Below are 24,969 nucleotides of genomic sequence, written 5' to 3'. Positions count from 1 at the left end.
TAGCGAATCCTGCTTTGAGCAGGGGGTTGGACCAGATGGCCCAGGAGGTCCCTTCCAACTCTACCATTCTATGCACACTCGCCATCATGCAGCGGTTGTCCAGTGATTACTTGCTGATCAGTGGTGGGTGGCGGTCCGTCTGCTGGGACCCCTATGTTCGGCAGAGTGGGGCACTTTTATCCCCTGTTACAAAATGGAGCAACAAATCCGCCCGCCGCGCCATTCATTGTCTATGTGGCTGCACAGTGATCCCAGCTCTGGAGGGAAGAAACGTGGCAGCTGTGGGGGTACAGTCATGGGGGTGCTGCGCGGTGCAGACCCCGGCGCTCAGACCCCACACTACGTCATCACACGGTCTCCCCGGTGTTCCCACAATATACCGTCCTACACAAGCCTCATCCTTCACACCTTCCCAAAATACAGTCTCATGCGAAAACATCGACACCCCCCCCCCCCCCCCCCAAAAAAAAAAGAAATCAGCCCCATGCGCAAAACTTCATTTCCTTCTACTACACAGTCCTAGGTAAATAACGTCACTTCTGCTCCAACTGACAGTCCCATGTGCAAATCATCACTTCCTATTCCCCGAGTTCCCTCTTACACACAGCCCCATGTAAATAGCATCAATCTCCGTTCATTATCATACAGTCAGTCCCATGCAATTATGTCCCCCCTCCTTTTTGGTAGGGTAGGAAGGAACACAACCTCCTGCAATCGTGCAGCCACGCCCATCCATCTCCCTTGCGTTCCCGCCTACCCACACTCATTCGCTCCTGAGCGCCTTCACCCCGGCTGTAGCGTTGTCCTTCACAGGCACCGATCGCAGTGCATGACGGAACTTGTAGTCCACATCTGACTCTAATCAACCCTGTCACAGTGTATAAACTACAACTCCCGGCACCCCATGCGGAAGCTGCTTTCAGCCTACTGTCGTATTGGAGGGAATGTTGTAGTAGAAGCGGCGGTTGCGGAGCGCGCTGGCTCCTCACTGCAGGTACCCGCCGGGGCCACAGGGGGGCAGACGAGACGGAAGTTTTATGGGGGCTGCTGATCACGTGACCTGTAGGGTAAGGGTCACCGATGTCAAATCACTTTCCCCTGTGTGTAGCATACCTGTGGAGCTGGTCAGGCGGTGGGTGCCGGAGTATTGGACAATCTGACCTGATCATCCGGCACCGGTCGGGGATTGTCAGGTCTGATAACCCTGATTTGTTGAGGAGCACATTAACCCCTTATGGACACAGCCAGTTTTTCCAGATTTAACTTTTTATTTTCTTTTTTTTAAAGTCTTTTGTATTTTTTGTTCCTTTCCCCATTTGTAGTAGCAGCACGTCTTGCGGGTGATGGGCTTTTCCTGTGTCCTGTGCTCTTTTCCTGCTGTGTCCCAGAAGGTAAGTGCCCCCCAGGGGAGCGATGGAGGTGGACGGTGCGGCGGGGGCCGAGGACTGCGGGACGTGGTGGACGCAAGAGAACAACAGCATCATCGGGGCGTGGCAGGTAAATGTCAGTCCGCTGGACGTTACTGGTGCTCGTGGCAAGAAGGGGTTAAATAACTCACCTCTGGATTTCTTGCTGGCTGTGGAGTGTGTGTGTGTGTATATATATATATATATATATATATATATCTCTCGTATATTACTTGTTTTATCAGGAGGCAGAAGCCGTCCCGGACGTTCTCATCAGGAGGCAGAGGAGGCTGCAGTGTCACTCGGATCTACTCCACCTGCTCCAGAAGCTCCAAGGTAGCTGCTGCTGGGGACGCCGGGGTCCTCTCATGAGTGATAGACTGAGCCCCTCGCCATCTAACCCCCCAAGATGCCACAGTCACTGTCGGCTGCTGTGTCTAATGAGTTAAATGACAAGGATCGATGTTGTCTCAGATCCCCAGGTGACCTCTATTACATTGTCTGTACTGAGAGATGTTCCTGTGTTACATAGGACTGCAAGTGACATCTACTATTCTGGAGCTTTGTCGGGTTCTTCCCACTTGCCCTGTAGAGGTGGCATGTGGGCTTAATAAGGGGTTAATGTCACCTTTCTATTGTAAGGTGACATTAAGCCCGGCTTAGTAATAGAGAGGTGTCAATAAGACACATATCCATTACTAATCCTAGAGTTATTCGAGGGTTAAATAGACACAATAAGAAGAAAATATTTTAGTGAAAGAATACACTACACAGTTTTAAAATCTTTATTATACTCCTAATCCTATATCGAAGCCATTGTTCTCCTGTAAAAAAAAAAAAATAAACCAACAATATCCATACCTGTCCGGCATACATTCAAGTCCCACGGTGTAAATCCATCTCGGGGGTTAATCATTTTACTGCCGGAGCTCTGGTAATGCCAACCCTCCAACTGTAAACTACTGGGAAATCTATGGAAGCAGCCGGCGCACAGGCTCTGTAACTAGCGGTGACGTCACTGAGCCTGTGCGCCGGCTGCTTCTCCTTCATTTCCCAGTAGTTTTCAGTTGGCGCGGTCGCATTAGCAGAGCTCTGGCAGTAAAATGATTCACCCCCGAGATGGATTTACACCATGGGACTTGAATGTATGCTGGACAGGTATGGATATTGTTGGTTTATTTTTTTTTTTTACAGGAGAACAATGGCTTTGGTATGGGATTAAGAGTTTAATAATGATTTTAAAACTGTAGTGTATTCTTTCATTAAAATTCTTATTGTGTGTGTGTTTATTTAACCCTTGAATAACTCTAGGATTAGTAATGGATAGGTGTCTTATTGACACCTCTCTATTACTAAACCGGTCTTAATGTCACCTTACAATAGCAAGGTGACATTAACCACTTATGACCCCACTTGCCACCTCTACAGGGCAAGTAGGAAGAACCCAACGAAGCTCCAGAATAGGCGCATTTAATAGATGCGCCTTTTCTGGGCAGCTGCAGGCTGCTGGTTTTTAGGCTGGGGGGCCCCATATTCATGGCTCCTTACCAGGCTGAGAATAGCAGCCCGCACCTGTATAGTTCTGCCGGGTTGGTTACAAATATACGGGGGACCCCACGTCGTGTTTTTTTTTTTTTTTTCATTCATTCATTCTTCCTGTTCGCGCTGTTGCCGGCATAGCAAGAGAGAAGAATGACAACCGCGTTCAGCACCACTGTGGCCGTCCGTGTGGTACTGATGCGGCACATGTGTGCCAAATGAATGTGCCATGTATGGACACGGATATCCGTTTTTTCCGGTGCCGGAAATATCAGGATGTGTGAAATCAAACTAACGGTATTAACCGACCGCTGATCAGTAATCATTTTGTGCCGCGAGTCGAGTAGTGTACACCCACCGTATACAGACTGTGCCGTAGACTGTAGATTTTTCAGGGTTATTTTAATATTTTCTTTGTTCCCCCTTGTCTAATTGCAGGATTACCCCCGACAATTCCCACCCTTCCCCTAGAGCTCAGTGTCGTGTATAACATGGTGATCATTCACAGCAATCTGAATGGCAGTGGATTCCTTGCTGAGCACTCGGTGCAGGTGGAGGACGCCCTGCGCAGAGGTGAGGAGCGTCATGTTACTGTTATAGGTAGTGATGAGCGATTCACAGGACCCAGGTCCAGAGGCCTCTGTATTCCTGACTGCCGATATCCCTGGCTACTTTATTGTTTAATCGGTATCACGCCACAATGATGACGTTGTGTCTGGCCGGCTAATCAGAGTGTGAGCCGCGGATGCCAGCAGGTAGAAGGCGGTATGCAGGGCTCACGTTAAACGGCCATGGAACAATGACATGGCCGCTGGACCAGAGTCTAGAAGCTTTACTCATCTCTAGTAATAATTCCTAGTTATGTGCTCCATAACTGATAGATGAGGGTAAGGGAAGTCACAGTGTATATATGTTAAATTATTCTGTACTGATCCAGAGCTGCACTCACTATGCTGCTGGTGCAGTCACTGCGTACATACATTACATTACTGATCCTGAGTTACATCCTGTATTATACTCCAGAGCTGCACTCACTATTCTGCTGGTGCAGTCACTGTGTACATACATTACATTACCTGAGTTACATCCTTTATTATGCCCCAGAGCTGCACTCACTATTCTGCTGATGCAGTCACTGTGTACATACATTACATTACTGATCCTGAGTTACATCCTGTATTATACCCCAGAGCTGCACTCACTATTCTGCTGATGCAGTCACTGTGTACATACATTACATTACCTGAGTTACATCCTGTATTATACCCCAGAGCTGCACTCACTATTCTGCTGATGCAGTCACTGTGTACATACATTACATTACCTGAGTTACATCCTTTATTATGCCCCAGAGCTGCACTCACTATTCTGCTGATGCAGTCACTGTGTACATACATTACATTACTGATCCTGAGTTACATCCTGTATTATACCCCAGAGCTGCACTCACTATTCTGCTGGTGCAGTCACTGTGTACATACATTACATAGCTGATCCTGAGTTGCATCCTGTATTATACTCCTGAGCTGCACTCACTACTCTGCTGGTGCAGTCACTGTGTACATACATTACATTACTGATCCTGAGTTACATCCTGTATTATACTCCAGAGCTGCACTCACTATTCTGCTGGTGCAGTCACTGTGTACATACATTACATTACTGATCCTGACTTACATCCTGTATTATACTCCAGAGCTGCACTCCCTATTCTGCTGGTGCAGTCACTGTGTACATACATTACATTACTGATCCTGAGTTACATCCTGTATTATTCTCCAGAGCTGCACTCACTATTCTGCTGGCGCAGTCACTGTGCACATACATTACATTACTGCTCCTGAGTTACATCCTGTATTATACCCCAGAGCTGCACTCACTATTCTGCTGCTGCAGTCACTGTGTACATACATTACTGATCCTGAGTTACATCCTGTATTATGTTCCTGAGCTGCACTCACTATTCTGCTGGTGATTTTCATTCTTATACAGTCATGGTGTACTATGGGGGTCACTGCTCGCTGCAGTGTAGGTGGGTAATGATCTGTGGCCTCTCTTGTATCCATGCAGCGGTGGAAGCTTTGGGACAGGGTGACGCGGTCGGTGCTGGGCTTTGGGGGAGGATACTGGCAGCTGCCGGCTCCTTGGAGATGACCTCTGCGCTGCACAGACTGGCCGGGCTGCGCTGCGCCCTTTGGATGTCCAGTGGTCGATTACATGAGGCTGCAGAGCTGTTCTCATTGCTCGCCCCTGTAAGTGAATTGAGATCCTTTTCTGGATGTGCCCCCTCTCCCACTTATTTTAGGGTTAACGGCTTCCGGACGTCAGGTATTTTGGGTAAATACGCCCCCATCCAAGTAATTTCTTTGGGCGCAATTTTTTTTCTTTTCTTTTTTTTGTATGATGATAATGCATTCTCTCAGCTCCCATGATGCTTCAACTTTCTCCAGACTCCAAACCTCCAGAAGCGTTCCCACAAGGAGGACGACCTGTTACCACTGATCAGAGCGTGGGCAGCGCCCCCGGAGGAGCCAGAGACCATCCGCACGGTCCAGACCTCCAGCCACGTAAAGGCCGTCCTCTACAACGCAGCCTCCCTCCTCCAAGGTAATTCTTGTCATTGACCTCATATAGTGGAAATGATGAGATCTGTATATTGTTAAAGGGACCGTGTAGGGTTGGAGAGCCATGGCAGCTTTTTCCCTATAACAGCGCCACCACCTGACCGTGGTTGTGTCTGGTATTACTGGAAATCAAGAGAGCTAGGTTTGCGGCTTTTTGTGTGAACAGAGACTAAATATGTAAATCTGGAAAAGATACTTAAAGCAAATGAGTTACTAAGTCACTTTCCTTTTAACCCTTTCCTGACATGAATGTACACATCTTGGGGTCCGGGTGTATGGACTGAGCTCGGGAGCTTGCTCTGATTGTCAGCAACTGACAGCAGCAATGACATTTAATTGTTTCAAAGCTGCCATCTAGTAACCCATGGGCCCCCTTCACTTCCAGCCTTGACATAATCAGGGGGTGCCGCTTATGTTTCTCTTATAGCAGCCCCTCATCGCTGCCATATTTATACACCTATGGAGCCAAGTCCGTGACTCGCCGTCATAGATAATCTCACCATATATGATGCCCGAGTATTCAGTCCATTGTGAAAGCGTATCGAGCAATCCCTTGTCCAATCCCGTTAGGGGGAAGCAGAGAGGGTATAAAAATTTGACACACCCCTGTTAAAATGCCAGATTTTTGTCATGGAAAAAATTGTACCAAGAATAATTCCAAACTTTTTCCACCTTTAACATCACCCATAATCTGTAGAAATCCATTGAAAAATAACAATTCTGGCTGGGTCATTCCAAAACTAATTTTCTAGCCATTATTTTCTGGATTTGGAGGTATGCTTAGGGTCGTTGTCACTGAAAGGTGCTCTTTATCTACAGCCTTTTAGCAGAGGCCTGAAGATTTTGTTGCAAAATTGACTGATATTTGAAGCTTTTTATAATGCTGCCTCCACCATGTGTCACTGTGGTTATGCTGTTCTTTTGGTGATGCGCAGTGTCGACTTTGTACTAAACCTACCATTTGGAATTATGGCCCAAAAATTCACCCGTGGTCTAATCAGACTATAATACGTTTTCCAACATGTTTTTGGCAGACTTCATGTAGGTTTTGGTAAAATGTATCTGAGCTTGGATGTTTTTCTTTGTAAGAAAAAGCTTCCATCTTGCCACCCTACCCCACAGGTCAGACACATGGAAAATTAATGTCGAGTGCAGTACACAAACAGTGCTCAGCAGAAATTCCTGCAGCTTCTTTAGTGTTGCTGCTGGCTTCTTGGACTAATTTTCTTCTAGTTTTTGAGCGTTGTCCTGTTCTAGGTAATGCCACTATTGTGCCAAATGTAAACCACTTAATGACGTCTTCACAGTTTCCATGGTATCTAATGCCTGGTGATTCATTTTTTTTGGTCCCTTCTCCTGACTGATAACTTTCAGCATTGAGTTCCCTTTGCTGTGTTGTCAGCTGTTTACAGACCCTGGCGTCTGCTGTGAAATGCAACTAAAAAATGTCTGGAAAATCCTACTAGAACAGGAAAACCTACTATGGGGTTAATCATCACTGTACATGATGGCGGCAGTGTGCGCACTACTATGTAACATGAGTGTAAATGTGATTTGCAAATTCTGAACACAACCACACCCACGATTATAAGAGGGTGTTCACACTTAATGCACATAATTTTAGTTTTATTATTTTTATTTACCCCCCCCCCTAAAGGATTTCATTTTGGATTTGTAGAGATTATGGGTGGCATTGAATGATTCTTCTTGGCATTATTTTATTTTTGCATGACACTTTAACAGGGGTGTGCAAACTACTTTTATATATCCACTTTTTTCCCTTTTTTTTTTTTTTTCTTACATTAGTTTATTAGACACAAACAAATATATCCACTTTTTAGAGTAAATGCCATAGGAAAAAAAACACCACAAAATCCCTCTCTCCCCCTCATCACTGCTCAAAAAAATAAAGGGAGCACTTAAACAGACTATAACTCCAAGTAAATCAAACTGTCCATTTAGGAAGCAACACTGATTGACAATCAATTTCACATGCTGTTGTGCAAATGGAATAGACAACAGATGGAAATTATTGGCAATTATCAACACACCCTCAATAAAGGAGTGGTTCTGCAGGTGGGAACCACAGACCACATCTCAGTACCAATGCTTTCTGGCTGATGTTTTGGTCACTTTTGAATGTTGGTTGTGCTCTGTCTCATGCTACCATGAGTGTGAGACTCTACAACCCACACAAGGGGCTCAGGTAGTGCAGCTCATCCAGGATGGCACATCAATGCAAGCTGCGACAAGGTTTGCTGTGTCTGTCAGCGTAGTGTCCAGAGGCGCTACCAGGAGATGTGGAAAGGGCCGTAGGAGGGCAACAACCCAGCAGCAGGACCACTGCCTCCAGCTTTTGTGACCAAAACATCAGCCAGAAAGCATTGGTACTGAGATGTGGTCTGTGGTCCCCACCTTCAGAAGCACTCCTTTATTGAGGGTGTCTTTATAATTGCCAATATTTTCCATCTGTTGTCTATTCCATTTGCACACCAGCATGTGAAATTCATTGTCAATCAGTGTTGCTTCCTAAGTGGACAGTTTGACTTCAAAGAAGTTTGATTTACTTGGAGTTATACTCTGTTTATGTGTTCTCTTTATTTTTTGAGCAGTGTGTGTGTGTATGTATATATATATATATATATATATATATATATATATATATATATTCTCTCTCTCTCTATCCTAAAATGGTACTAGGAACTCCCTATGAAGAAAATCAATCCCTTTAAAAGCTGAATGCCCCTAATCCCTTTAAAAGCTGAATGCCCCTTTAGTATGTAATAGATATTTTGATGCGTTCTGTTTTTTTTCTCTCCCGACTTCAGGTATAACTGCGATGAACGCTGCAGATTTTCCGCAGTCGGTGGTTTTCCTCCAGGAGGCCGCCAGCAGTTTGTGTTCTAGCCAGGTGTTAGCGGAAATCTACACTTGTCTTGGATGCTCCTTCTACAAGATGGTAAGGAATAGAGAATAGTTTCCTCCAGTAAAACAACTATTCCCACCTCCAGTGCCGATGTTGTTCCAGCAGTGTCAGCACTCAGTCTCTGGGGATCGCTTGACATTGTCATGCGATCACTGAGACCAATCAGCGCTGGCTTCACTCTCCCCTCCTGTGGACGTAATTGACAACCGGAGGAAGTGAGAGGGCAGCGGCAGCTCTCGCTTTTTCTGGATGTCAGATATGTCCAGAGGAGGGGAGAGTGAAGCCAGCGCTGATTGGCTGCAGGGGTCACAGGACACAATGTCAGGCAAGCCCCGCACTAGAGAAACAGTAATGACACTGATTGAACAGCGCCGGCTCCGACGGTGAGTGTTAGTTTCCTGCGGGAAACATAGGAATTGAGAAGGGGTTATCCGAATAGTGGAAACCTCCTTTATTCCCCCAAATTGTTGCAATTTGGACAAAAATCACAAAGTAATGAAGTAAAAAAAAAAAAAGAACGATATTTGGTATCACCACGTAGGTAACAGCCTGATCTATAAAAAATATCAAATGATCAAAACTCCTATTGTAAATGCAATAGAAGGGAAAACGAATGGAACCGTCAGAATTGTCATTTTTTTTTGGCCTTTTACCCTAACAAGTGGAATAAAAACGACTCGCCCTATATATGCCCAAATGTGACAAATTTGGTAATGTCGGGAAGGGGTTAAACGTTTCGTCCGCCTTCTCCAGGCGAAGCCACAAGTGTCCCTGCAGTACTGGAGGCTGGCCCTGAGGACGGACTTCCAGTGTCTCTCCGCACTGCACCACAGCGCCGTCCTGTACCGCCACATGGGAGACGCAGAGTCGGAGCTGGAGGCGCTCGCTCTTCTTCACACGGTAACTTTCTTGTCTTATCGCGTGGACATATACAGACGCATTAGCTGGAAGTGATGCGACTTACATGGAGAGCGTCTCCACAGAGTAGTGCCCCGATAACTGAGGCTTAATCGCTGCAAAATCACCGAACCAGGATATGATGGGTTTGATGTCAAGGGTTTGTACAGTAAGGAAAGTTTCCTGAAAAGTTCTACAACTTCATCTCTGTCATAGCTGCTTTTGTTCTGACCAAGCGTCAGCTGTCCATATCACCAGTGAGTCCGAATTGTGAGGTTTTTCGCCCTTTCTGTTGCAAGCGCTTGGAGACAAAGAGACTTCAACACACAAGCCGTGGTCAAATCACTTTATCTGACGTAATGAAATACAAGGAATGTTTTATACCATTTACAGCAATATGTGACTATGGAGCTCATTTGGCCCCCACCATCACCTCAGGGTCGTACCTTGTTTACAATATACCCAGAACACGTTGTTGAGAACAAATATGATAACAAGTATAGTTTCCTTGAAGATAGTGACTAGTAGTCTACATAAGAAGAATTCTAGCAATAATAAGGCAATTGAAGTCTTAAAGGCATTTAAAGGGATATAAAAGCAAACCATTCTTTGAATACTTTGTGTTTCACCTTAGGAAAAAAAAAAGGAGAGAAAGCACCACTGCAAAAAAGCGCACGCTTTCTCTCCTTTTTTTTTTTTTTTTCTCCTATTGTTGTTATTCCACTGCTGCGACACCTGGCCATATCATTGATGTTGCTATTGTGCACAGCTGACTGCGCCCATTATTGCACCTTGTAGTTTTCAGTGTTTCACCGTGACCTAATCATAGCTGAGGGTTTGTTACAATGGATCAGTGAGAGCCTTCCGTGGTGTATCGGGGCTGACAACTTGCGAGCACTGAATGTCACTGCCTACTACTGGGACTTGTTCTGTCACTTCTTTTGTCATGGTCGCCTGGCGCACGCTAAACTCCCCATCAATGCCATCTCGGGCCCCCCCCCAGTGATCGCTGCCATCTCGGCCCCCAGTGATCGCTGCCGTCTCGGGACCCCCGTTGATCGCTGCCATCTCGGCCCCCCCAGTGATCGCTGCCATCTCGGCCCCCCCAGTGATCGCTGCCATCTCGGCCCCCCCAGTGATCGCTGCCATCTCGGCCCCCCCAGTGATCGCTGCCATCTCGGCCCCCCCAGTGATCGCTGCCATCTCGGCCCCCCCAGTGATCGCTGCCATCTCGGCCCCCCCAGTGATCGCTGCCATCTCGGCCCCCCCCAGTGATCGCTGCCATCTCGGCCCCCCCCAGTGATCGCTGCCATCTCGGCCCCCCCCAGTGATCGCTGCCATCTCGGCCCCCCCCAGTGATCGCTGCCATCTCGGCCCCCCCCAGTGATCGCTGCCATCTCGGCCCCTCCCAGTGATCGCTGCCATCTCGGCCCCCCCCAGTGATCGCTGCCATCTCGGCCCCCCCAGTGATCGCTGCCATCTCGGCCCCCCCAGTGATCGCTGCCATCTCGGCCCCCCCAGTGATCGCTGCCATCTCGGCCCACCCAGTGATCGCTGCCATCTCGGCCCCCCAGTGAGGCTCGGCTTTTGAGGTCATTTCTTCTATATTCCGCATTACTCCAGTGTTTCAGTATACAGTGATCAGGAAGCGCAGGCTCATGTTTCCAAGTGGACTCAAACATTTATATATCTTTTAAAACTTTTTATTAAATGTTTGTGCCCCCTCTTATCCCAGGTTTATTTTTTTTTTTAAACTATTTTGTAGCTGCTCATCTGTAGAAGTCCGATCTCTCAGAACGTCACATAATACAGTGTGTGAGGCCATGACGCCAGAGAATATGGAAACACCAGAATTACGGTTCTTCATTCTCTGCAACTTCCTTTAAAAAAATTCAATAAAAAGTCTCCAAAACGACGTAAATCCCCCAAATAGTGCCAATAAGAACAACAAGAAAGGTGGAAACTAAAAGAATGAGAAGTGTCCGCAGCAGATTAGATAAGGCATTAGTGACTGTTTTTGGGGGGGGCGTCGGACCCCCCGGAGAGCGTATTTTGGATGGGGTGTGGCCCTTTCAGACTTCTCTCTGGAGCAGGGACGTTCCCGGCACCAGGATTGGGACACTTCCTCCTTCACTCTCATGGCCTTGTATAACGTCTTCATCAGGCCAGGGTGGGAGTCATCTGTATTTTGTGATTTCCAGGCCTTAGAAGACACCCACGCTGACGACTCCTCCAGAAAGATGTCCTTTCTGCTCCGCACTGAGCTGATCGTCAGCTCCTCGGCCCTCGCCAGCTTCATCCGCTGCCCGGCCTCCTACGAGGTGAAATACCTGATGGCGCGGCTCTGCCTGCAGAACAGGAGGTGAGATCCACGGTCAGGTCCGCGTCCGGGCTCCTCGCTGCTGTATGGAGGACCTGTCAAGTGTCCAGATTTCTATCACTGGGGTAAATGCACATGTAGCAAAAATACCGCTAATATTCTACGTCCATGGAAAATCCGCGGCTTGTACCAGTCACGCGGATCCCAAAAACGGTGGAGATTATCTGCCAAAAAATTGCCCTGGATTTTGAATCTTGCAGCATATGTTTCTACTGTGGATTTTCTCCGTTCTGGTTGAATCCACAGAGTGTCACCATTTTCTTGTGCAATTTTTTTTGTAAAGATTTGCCATGAAATCCATGGTGCCCGGACATATTAAAGGAGAGCTGAGGAACCGGCCAACTACTTTGTGTATGAGACCCTGACATTCCCCGTATTAATGATGATAAACCTGAGTGTGCAGGTGCGCGGTCATGTTTTTGGGGTTGTTGACTACTTGACACGGAGGTGAAAAACGATAGAAGCCATACTTGCCTTCCAGACCAGCGCCGCTCCTCCATACACAGCGGAGCACATATCGCCAACTGTGGAGGAGCGGCGCCGTCTGATGGTGGGGCATATTAGTGATCCGGACTGATGAGTTTGGGGTCCTGTCTGCTGCAGGATACAAGATGCGGTGGGACATTACTTGGAGCTGATGAGCGTGCTGCAGGACGGGTGTCAGCGACAGGTACGTGACCGCCCACGAGGTGAGCTGCCAGATGTCAGTGTAAATGGCGAGTAACTCGGAAGGGCGTCATGTGCGGAGATCCGCTGACAATCCGAAGGACGCAGAATCTAATGTAAATGACTTGACAACCATTTTGGTGGAATGCCAGTTGTGTCGGTTGTCGGACCGTTTTCCTATAGGTGGGAACGTCTTACGGTGTGCATGTCCTATGTGGGACGCTGCTCTTCTGTTGTCTCAGGGTGTATGCTCCAGCCCCGCTCCACTTCCCAGGGTCCCGGTCATTTATCTTGAAGCTGCAGCGGCTCTTTTGGAGGATAAGCGGTTCCAAGACGCTGTCACGGTCTGCTCAGAGCTGCTGGACAGTCTCGGTCACATCACCACCGGTGTCATCAGCGTAGATGTCCTCTGGAGCGACCGCGAGAAGGCAGAGTCTGTGAGCGAGCAGCTGAACTGTGTCCTATGGGCGTCCGCAGCCCATCTGCTCCAAGGAGAGGCCCACGGCAGGCTGGGAGATCACAGAGCGTCCGTCGCCGACTACACCAGGTACGGCGGGGGGGGGTAAGTCCTAGCTGTACCCAAACCGATCACGAAGAAGACTTAGAAGTCTCAGCTCCTTCCATTGCATTTTTTTCTATTTCTGTATTTTGTGACATTCGTGGGTCATTCTTTAGATTCTAACTTTCAACCCTTTTTTTATTGTAAAAGATAGGATAGGAGGTACACCGTATAAAGCCCGGTGATCAGTGTCCGTATTTTTTCAGCGCCATTGTTGAAAGGTGTAGTTATCAGTAGCGACCACCAGATGGCAGATTATGACCACACGTAAGAATATCCAGTTAAATTCCCCTAGGACCGGACATGTGCCGGATTACCAGATATTCTGGATTCTCAGCCATTATACCAACTAATGAGAGTGATTACTGACACATCATGTAAATATGGCCCCCGATTGATCCGTCAATGAATGTAGAGGAGAGTAAAAAAAAAAAAAAAAAGTGTTCAATCTGAGTCATTGCGATTATCATTTTTTAAAGGGTTTTTGCCATTATTTTTTGTGGGTTTTTTTTTTTTTTTTTTTTACTAAACAGACATGTTAAATACATACGACTATCATTGCTGTGCCCTTTATGCTCCAGCGCAGCCTCTGGCCGCTGCCACCGTGACTTCTAGAAGTGACAGGAGGCCTAACAAAAAGTGTCAACGTTGAAATCCCCTTTGATAGAATGAATGTTGTGCATGTTTGTCACTTTGTGCGGCACCGACAGTCACATGATCGCTGAGAACTTTTAGGATCAGTTCTGTTGTATATTAATATTTTGTGAATTAATGTGTCCTTCATATCTCTTAGGTCCATCAGTTTACGGAGTAAAGTCCAGGGTGGTGATGCTGGTGAGTGTGGAGCTGTGATATTGGCATATTGTGGGGTGAGCGCTTGTTCCCGTGTTCAGTGACGCGGCACTGCACCTTTTACAATAAAATGGGGTGAAGGGAGGATCAGTGTATTTCTATGGAGCATGGGTGACTGTGATCGCTTAACCTACAAGACAATGAGGCTTAGAGGGATGTCTCCAGGAATAGGAAAAAAAAAAGTAACTAAAGGAAATGTTCCTTGCCTTGTGTAGGATGGTAATCACTATAGAATTAAAGTGGCAGCCACATTTACACTCACCTGGAATGTTATTACAAGTGCATGGGCAGTGGGAAGCTGTGCTGCTGTGACCTAGAGATACCGTATCTATACTGTGCACTGTCATTTAGATAGGGTGGACAGCAGTGTGAGCAGCCCCTTCTTACCTCAGTGGGGGAAATAGTAAGCTTTTTAACCAAGTCATAACCAACAGAGCTTACAATCTGGTCTCACCACATTTTATACTTGTAAACAAGGATCTCTGTGCCATTAGTATTCTTAGTGATGTGTGGGAATTTCTGCCCCTGCCACGTGGTGCTCTGTTCTGACCTCTTTCTCCTTTGCGAAGCTCTGTTCTGACCCCCTTCTCCCACATGAAGCTGTTCTGCCCCCTTCTCCCACATGAAGCTGTTCTGCCTCCTTCTCCCGCCTGGTGCTCCGTTCTGCCCCTGGTTCTTCTCCATGTGACGCTCCAGTCTGCCCCTGGTTCTTCTCCATTCTGCCCCTGGTTCTTCTCCGTGTGACGCTCCAGTCTGCCCCTGGTTCTCCTCCGTGTGACGCTCCAGTCTGCCCCTGGTTCTCCTCCGTGTGACGCTCCAGTCTGCCCCTGGTTCTCCTCCGTGTGACGCTCCAGTCTGCCCCTGGTTCTCCTCCGTGTGACGCTCCAGTCTGCCCCTGGTTCTCCTCCGTGTGACGCTCCAGTCTGCCCCTGGTTCTCCTCCGTGTGACGCTCCAGTCTGCCCCTGGTTCTCCTCCGTGTGACGCTCCAGTCTGCCCCTGGTTCTCCTCCGTGTGACGCTCCAGTCTGCCCCTGGTTCTCCTCCGTGTGACGCTCCAGTCTGCCCCTGGTTCTCCTCCGTGTGACGCTCCAGTCTGCCCCTGGTTCTCCTCCGTGTGACGCTCCAGTCTGCCCCTGGTTCTCCTCCGTGTGACGCTCCCGTCTGCCCCTGGTTCTCCTCCGTGTGACGCTCCCAGTCTGCCCCTGGTTCTCCTCCATGAGGCGCTTTGTTCTGCTGCTCTATGCCGGTGCATAGTAATATTTGATGTTCTGATGATAATGGAAATATTTGTTAGAGCATCCTGTTTCTCGGCTCAGGAAGAAGGGTCTGATGTCTTCCAGCGGATTGTGTAATTGATGTGTCAGACGCTTCAGACATGAAGTACCAGCGCTCAATATTTGGGGAATTACAGGAATAGTCTGCTTCTTCTATCCGACGTGACCTCCCCGTCCCCATTTCCAGCTCAACCGCATCAGGATATGAAGAGTGTAGGAAGGACGACGCCGAACCATAGGGGGCTATTAATTCACTTTTTTTACTTAAAGGGAATCTGATACACTCAAAGGATTTGGACATTTTTGTATCGCCATGTAAGACCAGGGCTGTGGAGTTGGAGTCGGTCCATTTTATACAGACTCCAACTCCTAAAATATATAATAAATTGGGTACAGTAGTTCAATGCAGAATGTGCTGAATATTTTTTCATAGGAATTTGGGAAAGTTATAAAATGTCCTATAAATGACTGTTCTATTCCTGATCTAAGGCTACATTCACACACAGCGTGTTTGCTGCGTTTTTTTGCGGATGCGGTTTTTTCAGCTGAAAAACGTATCACCTGAAAGGTTGTTGAGCGCATAGATAATGTTTTCAATAGCAAAAGCAGATTAGAAATCTGCTCTATCTATCCATATCTTATCTATACCAAAAAGAATGAAAGCCGGGTACCACACAGACTAAAGGTACTGTCACACTAAGCGATATTGCTGTGTCTGATACTTACCTCTGACCGCTCCCCCGCTGATTATCACTGATCGCGCGAGAACGTCCTGGTCTGCTTCTCGTCGTCAGCTTCCTGCGGCGCTTCCTGTGGAGCGACGCGTGGACTCGGGCGGGAGGACGTCAGGATCGCCTGGTCTGACAGGTAAGTAGCGACCCCCGTCCCCAGCGATGTCGCTGGTGAGATCTGCCTGTGTGGCAGCTCACTAGCGACCACTTAGCGATGCACCAGCGATCCTGACCGCATCATATCGCTGGTCGGGATCGCTGGTGCATCGCTAAGTGTGACAGTAGCTTTACACTTCCTGCCAGGCAAAGGAGGAGGAAAGAGCGTCTCAAACATCATTATCAAGATATTTTGTAAGTGTCATTGTTACAGTAACTTTGTCAGCAGATATGTTTAAAAGACAGCTCCTCCAGCTTGTTGTGAAGGACGGTGTACCATTATCATTATTTGCACAACCAGCTTTTACAGCTCTGGAAAGAGAAAGTATTAGAATATTAGTGATTGAAGAAGCCCTTAAACAAAAGGAAGATCTTAAAAAGACTCTCAAAAGACGCTTCATGTTTCTTAAAATGGATGCCTGCACACGTCACAGAGTGAACTATTTTGCCATCAATGTTCGATATGTTTGTGACAACAAAGAAATTGTTACCAACACGCTGGCAGTAAAAGATACTAAAGCCCATCACAGCAGCCAGTTTCTCCAGGCCTTAGTGGAAAAAGTTCTGCAAGATGACGAACTCAAAAAAAAACAGGTTCTTGCTATTGTAACGGACAATGCTTCAAACATAAGTACAATTACACTGATGAATGAGAGTAATGAACAACAGCTAGAGGAACATTTAGGATTCAGTATGAAATGGAAGGCCACAGTGCTGTTCATGTAACTGAGGAACAAACAGATATTACTACAGAAGAACAGCAAAATTATACTGTAGAAATAGATCTTGTTGAAGCTGCTTCAAAACACTTTCCTATTCATCACAAGCGCTGTGTTGTGCACACGCTGCAGCTGGCAATAAGAGATAGTCTGCAAGAGGGACCTGCTGGAAATCTGATTGGAAAAGTGAGGAAATTGGTTTTTGCCGCCAGAACCCCTAAAGTTGATTCCATCTTGAAGAGACGTGCTGGGAAAGGGGCAATTGTCGATCAAGCCACTCGGTGGGGCAGCACTTATTTAATGATTGAGCGATTGCTTGAGCTAAACAACGTTTCTTATAGATATGGCGAACCCTCAGGTAACCCTAAATGAAGGTCAATGGACACAGGTGGCTGAATTGAAGGAATTGCTTAAAAACCCATTTACCGTGACTAAAAAATTACAAGCTGAGGATTTAACTCCTGGCATTTTCATAAGGGAGTGGAAGAACTTGCTATTTTGTCTGTCCCAAAGTGGAGGTTTAATCGCAGATGGCATTTCTGCTTCAATGAAACGGAGAGAGACACAGCTATTGGAAAATAAAATTTTTCTGGCAGCTGTTTATGTGGACCCAAGTCATCATATACTGCTTGATGATCAACAGCTTACTAAAGGAAAAAAAGCTCTGACTGAGGTAGCAGTTAGGATGAGTGGCCTACAGGAGGACTGCCAAGTACAAGAGCACTTGGGTCCTGACAGTGCTGCTGCTGCCATATCTTCATCCTCATCAGATGAGGAGTTTGACTTTGACAAGTATTTGGAGGACATGGAGCAGGCAAAGCGTTGCCACAAGGAAAAATATTTCACTCCGTCTCCTATAGCAAGCAGATTGACCATATTTCAGCAAAATGTTTCACTTGCTCTCAAAGAAATAGAAAAATTCAACCGTTCATCAAAACTGACTGTACATGAGGCAATTCCTTTATACCCGGAAATTGTTAGAGATGTTGCCCATGTGGTTACGGCTTTGCCTCCAACCCAAGTTACTGTAGAGAGGTTGTTCTCTGGCCTTAAAATTATTAGGTCAGATTGGAGGTCATCTATGAAGGAGGATCTGATGGAGGCAATTCTATTTCTTAGTTTCTTAGAACAAATTCATAGACTGCACAAATGTTATTTAGTATGTTTTTGTTGAAAACTGTTTTTTTCCACTTACATAGTTTTACATGGTGATATATATATATATATATATATATATATATATACACACAGTATATGTAATCGATATTACATAGTGTATTACAGATTTACAATTTATTAGTTTTGTGTTCTAAAGTTATATTCCAATAAATATATATTTAATATTTATAATATAATGTTTATATATAAATATCTTGATTATTGGATCATAGAAATGATTAAATGTCTGATGTTCACATTGTGCTACAATAAATTTTTCACTTCCATATAAGCAATATATGTCGGTGTAAGGGAAATTGAGGAGTAGGAGTCGCAGGTTTGGCTTACAGACGCCACAGCCCTGTGTAAGACACTTATTTATCGAAACTATATGCGATAAATATTTTCTGGGAGTCATTACCAGGACTGGACACCGACTATTCCCATACAATAAAGCTGGATGCACACACAGGTCCAGAAGTATTTGGACAGTCCCCAAATCTTTGATTTCAACTCTACAGGCCGCTATTTTTTATTTAAAATGAAACAACTGAGATACAATTCAAGGGTAGACTTTCAGGTTCAATTAGGAGTTGACCTAAAACGTCCTGTGAAACGTTTAGGAATTGCAACAAATGTTCTATAAAGCCTCCTCATTTCAGGAGCTCAAAAGTAATTGGACAAGTGTACTTTATCATAAATATTCATTTTTAACACTTTGCATTGAATCCTTTGCAGGTAATGACCGCATGAAGTCTGGAAGCCACAGACTTCACCAGACTCTGGGTTTCCTCCTTTGGATGGGGCTGAGATCTGGTGGTGACTCATCCACTGTAGATTTATTCCTCCTCTTATATAACTCCCGTGTTGCTTTCGCAGCATGTTTTAGCTCATTGTCCATCTGTACACTGAAGCGCCATCCAATAAACCTCGCTGAAGTTGGTAAAATTGGAGTAGAAAGTATCGCCCTGTACACTTCATACATACATGCCCGCGCCACCACACTGCCTCTACCAAGTGTTACAGGCGATGTGCTGTGCTTTGGATCATGAGCTGTTCCAAGCCTTCTCCATACTTTCTACTTCCCATTATTCTGGTACAGGTTCATCTTAGTTTCATCTGTCCAATGAATGCCTTTCCAGAACGGGACGGCTTCTTTAGATGTTGTTTTTTTTTTTTGCAAAGTCTGCTTATGGTTTGCACGTTCTGGTGGACCTTCTGTGTTTGCTCTCATGAAGTCTTCTCTATATGGTAGACTGGAGACACCAATTTCTTGGAGAGTGTTCTTCACTAGGGTGGATGTTGTGAAGGGGTTTTTCTTCATCATAGGAAGGATTCTGCCATCATCCACCACTATTGTCTTCTGTGGACGTCCATGGCTTCTTGAGATCACCCAAGCTCACTAGTGCGCTCCTTTTTTGGTTACTTCATTTCTGCTATCTTTCTTTTTTTCAGCCTAATGATGGTCTGTTTCACTTCCATTGAGTGCTCTTTTGACTGCAGGTTGTGGGTTCACAGCAATAGCTTTCAGATGCAAATGCCACACCTGGAATCGACGCAAGACCTTTACCTCCTTAATTGATGACGGTTTGACGAGGAAATGCCCATGCAGCTCATTAATGAGCTTTTGAAATAATTGTCCAATTGCTTTTGGTCCCTCTAAAAAGAGGCATCTACATATTAAAGAGCTGTAATTCCTAAACTCCTACTCCAATTGGGATGTTAATACTCTCAGATTAAAGCTGAGAGTCGTCACTTTAAGCACAGAATGATTATATGGTTCTAGACATTACCACAATGAATTTTAAACAAAACAATTCAGATGCAGTTGAAGTTCAGACTTTCAGCTTTCATTTGAGGGTATCCACATTAAAATTGGATGAAGGGTTTAGGAGTTTCAGCTCCTTGACATGTGCCACCCTGTTTTTAAAGGGACCAAAAGTAATTGGACAGATTAAATAATTGTAAATAAAATGTTCATTTCTAGTACTTGGTTGAAAACCCTTTGTTGGCAATGACTGCCTGAAGTCTTGAACTCATGGACATCACCAGACGCTGTGTTTCCTCCTTTTTGATGCACCGCCAGGCCTTCACTGCGGTGGTTTTCAGCTGCTGTTTGTTTGTGGGCCTTTCTGTCTGAAGTTTAGTCTTTAACAAGTGAAATGCATGCTCAATTGGGTTGAGATCAGGTGACTGACTTGGCCATTCAAGAATATTCCACTTCTTTGCTTTAATAAACTCCTGGGTTGCTTTGGTCGTCGTTTCATACTACAGATGAACAATGACCCAAAACATAAAGCCAATCAGTTGGCTGCATTTGGCTGGATCTGAGCACACAGTATGGCTCTGAATACCGCAGAATTCATTCGGCTGCTTCTGTCCTGTGTCACATCATCAATAAACACTAGTGACCCAGTGCCACTGGCAGCCATGCATGCCCAAGCCATCACACTGCCTCCGCCGTGTTTTACAGATGATGTGGTATGCTTTGGATCATGAGCTGTACCACGCCTTTGCCATACTTTTCTCTTTCCATCATTCTGGTAGAGGTTGATCTTGGTTTCATCTGTCCAAAAAATGTTCTTCCAGAACTGTGCTGGCTTTTTTAGATTTTTTTTTAGCAAAGTCCAGTCTAGCCTTTTGATTCTTGATGCTTATGAGTGGCTTGCACCGTGCAGTGAACCCTCTGTATTTACTTTCATGCAGTCTTCTCTTTATGGTAGATTTGGATATTGATACGCCCACCTCCTGGAGAGTGTTGGTCACTTGGTTGGCTGTTGTGAAGGGGTTTCTCTTCACCATGGAGATTATTCTGCGATCATCCACCACTGTTGTCTTCCGTGGGCGCCCAGGTCTTTTTGCATTGATGAGCCCACCAGTGCTTTCTTTCTTTCTCAGGATGTACCAAACTGTAGATTTTGCCACTCCTAATGTTGTAGCAATTTCTCGGATGGGTTTTTTCTGTTTTTGCAGCTTAAGGATGGCTTGTTTCACCTGCATGGAGAGCTCCTTTGACCGCATGTTTCCTTCACAGCAAAACCTTCCAAATGCAAGCACCACACCTCAAATCAACTCCAGGCCTTTTATCTGCTTAATTGAGAATGACATAACGAAGGGATTGCCCACACCTGTCCATGAAATGGCCTTGAAGTCAATTGTCCAATTACTTTTGGTCCCTTTAAAAACAGGGTGGCACATGTTAAGGAGCTGAAACTCCTAAACCCTTCATCCAATTTTAATGTGGATACCCTCAAATGAAAGCTGAAAGTCTGAACTTCAACTGCATCTGAATTGTTTTGTTTAAAATTCATTGTGGTAATGTCTAGAACCAAAATTAGAAAAATGTTGTCTCTGTCCAAATATATATGGACCTAACTGTATATGTTGAATATGTTTTCTGAACCTAACTGTGCATGACCACCTTTCCGCCTCATCAGCCCCATACTGGTGCCACTCGGGGGTCTGCAACACATGAGGAGCCGAGAGACAGCCACACGTTGCACCTTTTAGTTCATGGAAAATGAATGCGTAGCCGTCGCACACAGACGAGCGTGTCAGTGATTAGATAATTGGCAGGTGGTCCTATATAACAGACTTTATGGGCCACTTCTGGCCCCCGGGCAGAGGAGTCTGTGCCTTTTTGGACTGCATTTTCTCCACTGCTACATTGTATCAAGGTGGGATTGAGATTTGTGCCTCACACAAAGAAGTGTATGACCTGGATACAACTGTAACAGACTATCAGCTGTGGGAAGTATTCACTGTCAGAGGATTGTTGACAGTTATAAGACGTGACGCGTCCGCTGTGTGAGCGGGACTGGAGCGCGGGTCAGGTTTCCGTATAATAGATGTCAGCCATTAATGTGCCCATTCACTGACGGCAAGCAGAATTCTTGAAAATCAAAGCCCAGGTGTAATAAAGTGTTCCAATATACAGTGATTTGAATATCACATAACACCTTCTTATGCGGAGTTGTTGGTCGATGTCTCTCCAGGGTCTGTAGATATCGCAGAGTATAAAGTTTTGGAGATCCTAAAATCGGCCGCCCTCCTGGGGAGAGGCCTCCAGTTCCAACAGATGGGGGAGGACGTGAAGGCGCTGATGAATGCACAGCTCGGCCTGCAGGTCGCTCCAGGTAAGAGGAGTCAAGATGCTGGAACAGGGGAGTCCAAAGGAACCTGCCAATGGGAGAACTATGGTGCCCCCTTACCCCGCTGCCTCCACTCTTCTTCCTTTATACACTTTGGGGTCCTCTGATCGATGCGCTCTCTCCTCAAGCAATGTAACATTTACCACCACTCCTGTAAATGACTGGCTAATGTTTTTCGTGATGCCCCCAGAGGTGAGCGGTCCCCATGTTACCACCCCATATACCGGCCGAGACACGTGCCCCATCGGGCGTGTGACCTTTTCATTACCAATCAATGTTCTTTCAAACGCCATTTTTATTTTGTCTAAATATTCAAAATATTCCGTGCCGATTTAATTTCCTATTAAATCTTTAATAGCGATTTACCTCCATTTTTCTGATACTGAGCTCCACATATCCTCGTTACTAAAAAAGGAACCTGTCATCACTATTGATGAGCACAAATGCTCGTTACTCCAGCTGGCTGAGGGTGCTTGAGTGACATGTTGGGAGTCCCCGCAGCCGATGTTTCGCGACTGTTAGCCACAGAACATGCGGAGATTGCCTGACATGCACGGGTAATCTCCGCTTGTTTTGTGGCTGTCTTACATCCGCAAAACATTCGGCCCCAGGGACTCCCAACATGTCACTCAAGCACCCGCGAACCTCTGTGTACCCGAGCAAACTCGAGTAACGAGCATTTGCACTCATCAATAGGCCTCACATAAACAAGCCCCTAACGTGCTGCCGTCACAAAATACAAGATAGTGGTAATGGGCTTAAAATCTCGGCTCATACACGAGTATATACGATAATTATTAAAAAAGCATAAAAGCCTTCCCACCACAATAAGGTGCACCCAACAGGGACGGTCCTATCCAGTCTCTAGTATCTAAACTTCACCTTGTTTTGCCAGCCAACCTCAGCATAGATAAGTTCAGAGCTGGACAGGGGCCCGACTGTGGACACTTGCCCATGGGAAGCTATATAGACGAAATGCCTAGCTCAGAAAGTGACCCACTCCCGTTTGCATCGTCCCGATTGGGAACACCTTATCGCGGTGGGATGGATTTTACTTTTTTTTTTTAATCAAAATGGTATTAACCAAGTACGGTATGTTATTTACATGATTACTTTTTTACTTACTGCAGGGTATTTGCTCATTTAGTGTTTCCTTAGTGGTTTTTTTTTTCTGTATATAATATTCGGTGTTAATTGGATAAGTAGTAACGCCATTACGAAAACAAGACCTTTTGCCTTTCAGCCTTTCCCGGTGTGAACTCCTTTATGTTGGATGCTCTTTGGAGGCTGGGACGGAAGAAAGCAGCTGCCTGTCAGTGGAGGAGATTCCAGAGCCACAAGGCGGAACAACATCAGGAGTGGGAGGCCATAAGGGGGTTAGTGCTACCTGATCTATGTGTATGTGGGGGGGAGGCATTTGTAGAAAGCTGCCTATCACATTTTTGGATGGGTTTTATGTCAATGTGAGTCCTATAGAAGGGGGAAGAGACACACAAGCTAGAGCATGGAGAGGAGAAAGAGCTGCTTCACAGGGAACACCCACTGAGCACTGAACCTGCAGCTCACCTAGCACAGGAAACAACTGTAGAGAATAAGGCGGGCAGCATTTCTTTTTTTCATGTAGCATATGTGGCGTCAAAATGTCAGAATCTGTTGGTCGCCTCATTCTCTGCTCTTCTGATTTATTTGCAGAGATTTACCCCTGTACCTGTCTGTAATTGGGCACAAAGGATATCCCATGGACACCTCTCTATTGGAAGAATTGGAGGATTACTTACAAAATGAAAAGGCAACTGCTCCTAATGACTCATTTCAGGCTCTGAAGACATGAATTGATCTTAAAGGGGCCCAAAGCCCTCACAGAAGTGCATTATAGATTGAATTGGGGGAGGGGGATCAGGCTGATACAGAATCAGCTTCAGGCCATAAATTTTGGAGTAGTTCATCGTTGTAGTAAGTGAAAGATGTTTTCCATAGTAATGTAATAATCTGCAACGAGTGCCTGAGCAGATGCAGAAAATAAAATGAATATGGTTTATGTAGGGAGAATAATTGTCACTTTATTCATCTACAATCCAAAGTGTTAATGGGTGAGTAATACATTTACTATAATGCAGCCCCGTATGTATAATATAAGTGCTACGACACTGCTATGACTGTGCCCCAATGGAAACGCATGCAAGGACTATAACACCCCCTATGGGCAAGAATGCAACAACTATAATGCTGCCCCCTTTGGGCAAGAATACAACTATTCTATTGCATACCCCTGCTATCAGACCACCATTGTTTTCTGACATATCACTTTTCCTTTCTATACGTAACATCATGTATAGGGTGTTTCACTCCTCTACAAGTCACCAATGAATTTACTCTGTATTTGCCTTGTCCTGTATCCTTTTTCCACGGTGTTCTGAAATTGTAGGGAGATCTTTCGTAATAAAAAAATATATTGGCTTACCTAGCAAAAAAAAAAGGGACAGCGATGGGGGCTAATGTGACCCCAACATATTTAATACTTGAGAATTGTATTGCAGGGAAAGGACAAAGTGTATACAGCATATCATTCCACTTGAGTTCTCGCTGAACTCATCATCAACCTGCAGCTTTATTTTCCACCCAGTTTTTCATTTCCTCTACCGATCATTGATGTCAGTGCGATAGATATGCGAGTCGACGCGTGCTGATCACACGCCGCTTCTTGTGTATGATGTCCTATATAACTACATACAGAGGCCCTGGTGCTGCCCATGATGACGTTTTAGGCTGGTATTGAGGACCCCGGTGAGGGCCCTGGGCACAGCACTGTCTTAGAGGGTCTTCCACCTCTCCTATTAGGTCTGTAGTAATACAAGTGTCCGCGTTGCTGCCATATTGGAGCTGTGGCGCTTGTATGCACGCTGTGCCCCTATACAGAACCGGTGCTCCGAC

At 45.8% G+C, this 24,969-nt stretch overlaps 1 protein-coding gene across 7 annotated transcripts; it reads left to right on the top strand.

Annotated features, from left to right (window-relative positions):
* Positions 1-814: 814 nt before the first annotated feature.
* FANCG (FA complementation group G) lies at positions 815-24,080 on the top strand. 7 transcript variants are annotated; one of them, XM_073553134.1, is made up of 16 exons: positions 815-994; positions 1,109-1,193; positions 1,323-1,391; positions 1,652-1,742; positions 3,384-3,518; positions 5,016-5,197; positions 5,396-5,552; positions 8,398-8,528; positions 9,249-9,395; positions 11,594-11,754; positions 12,376-12,442; positions 12,681-12,985; positions 13,791-13,831; positions 21,883-22,023; positions 23,282-23,414; positions 23,731-24,080. In XM_073553134.1, the coding sequence occupies exons 3-16, from the start codon at positions 1,344-1,346 to the stop codon at positions 23,867-23,869; spliced, it is 1,878 nt and encodes a 625-aa protein (XP_073409235.1). In that variant the 5' UTR covers positions 815-994; positions 1,109-1,193; positions 1,323-1,343; the 3' UTR covers positions 23,870-24,080. The 7 variants fall into 7 exon arrangements, with proteins under 7 accessions (XP_073409235.1, XP_073409236.1, XP_073409234.1 ...); XM_073553132.1 differs by having other exon boundaries at positions 817-994; positions 1,323-1,497; XM_073553135.1 differs by lacking the exon at positions 1,109-1,193.
* Positions 24,081-24,969: the final 889 nt, after the last annotated feature.

Source organism: Dendrobates tinctorius, unplaced genomic scaffold, assembly GCF_039654945.1.
Source record: "Dendrobates tinctorius isolate UK_male_01 unplaced genomic scaffold, ASM3965494v1 ptg000197l, whole genome shotgun sequence".
Lineage (NCBI taxonomy): Eukaryota > Metazoa > Chordata > Amphibia > Anura > Dendrobatidae > Dendrobates > Dendrobates tinctorius.
Note: the sequence above shows the minus strand (reverse complement) of the source record. Positions and strands in the feature narration are given on the sequence as shown.

Coding starts and splice junctions, on each gene's coding strand:
- FANCG (XM_073553130.1), top strand. CDS start 1,414: ATGGAGGTGGACGGTGCGGCGGGGGCCGAGGACTGCGGGACGTGGTGG. Junction 12,443..12,680: donor AGGACGGGTGTCAGCGACAG/GTACGTGACCGC, acceptor CTGTTGTCTCAG/GGTGTATGCTCCAGCCCCGC. Junction 12,986..13,790: donor TCCGTCGCCGACTACACCAG/GTACGGCGGGGG, acceptor CATATCTCTTAG/GTCCATCAGTTTACGGAGTA.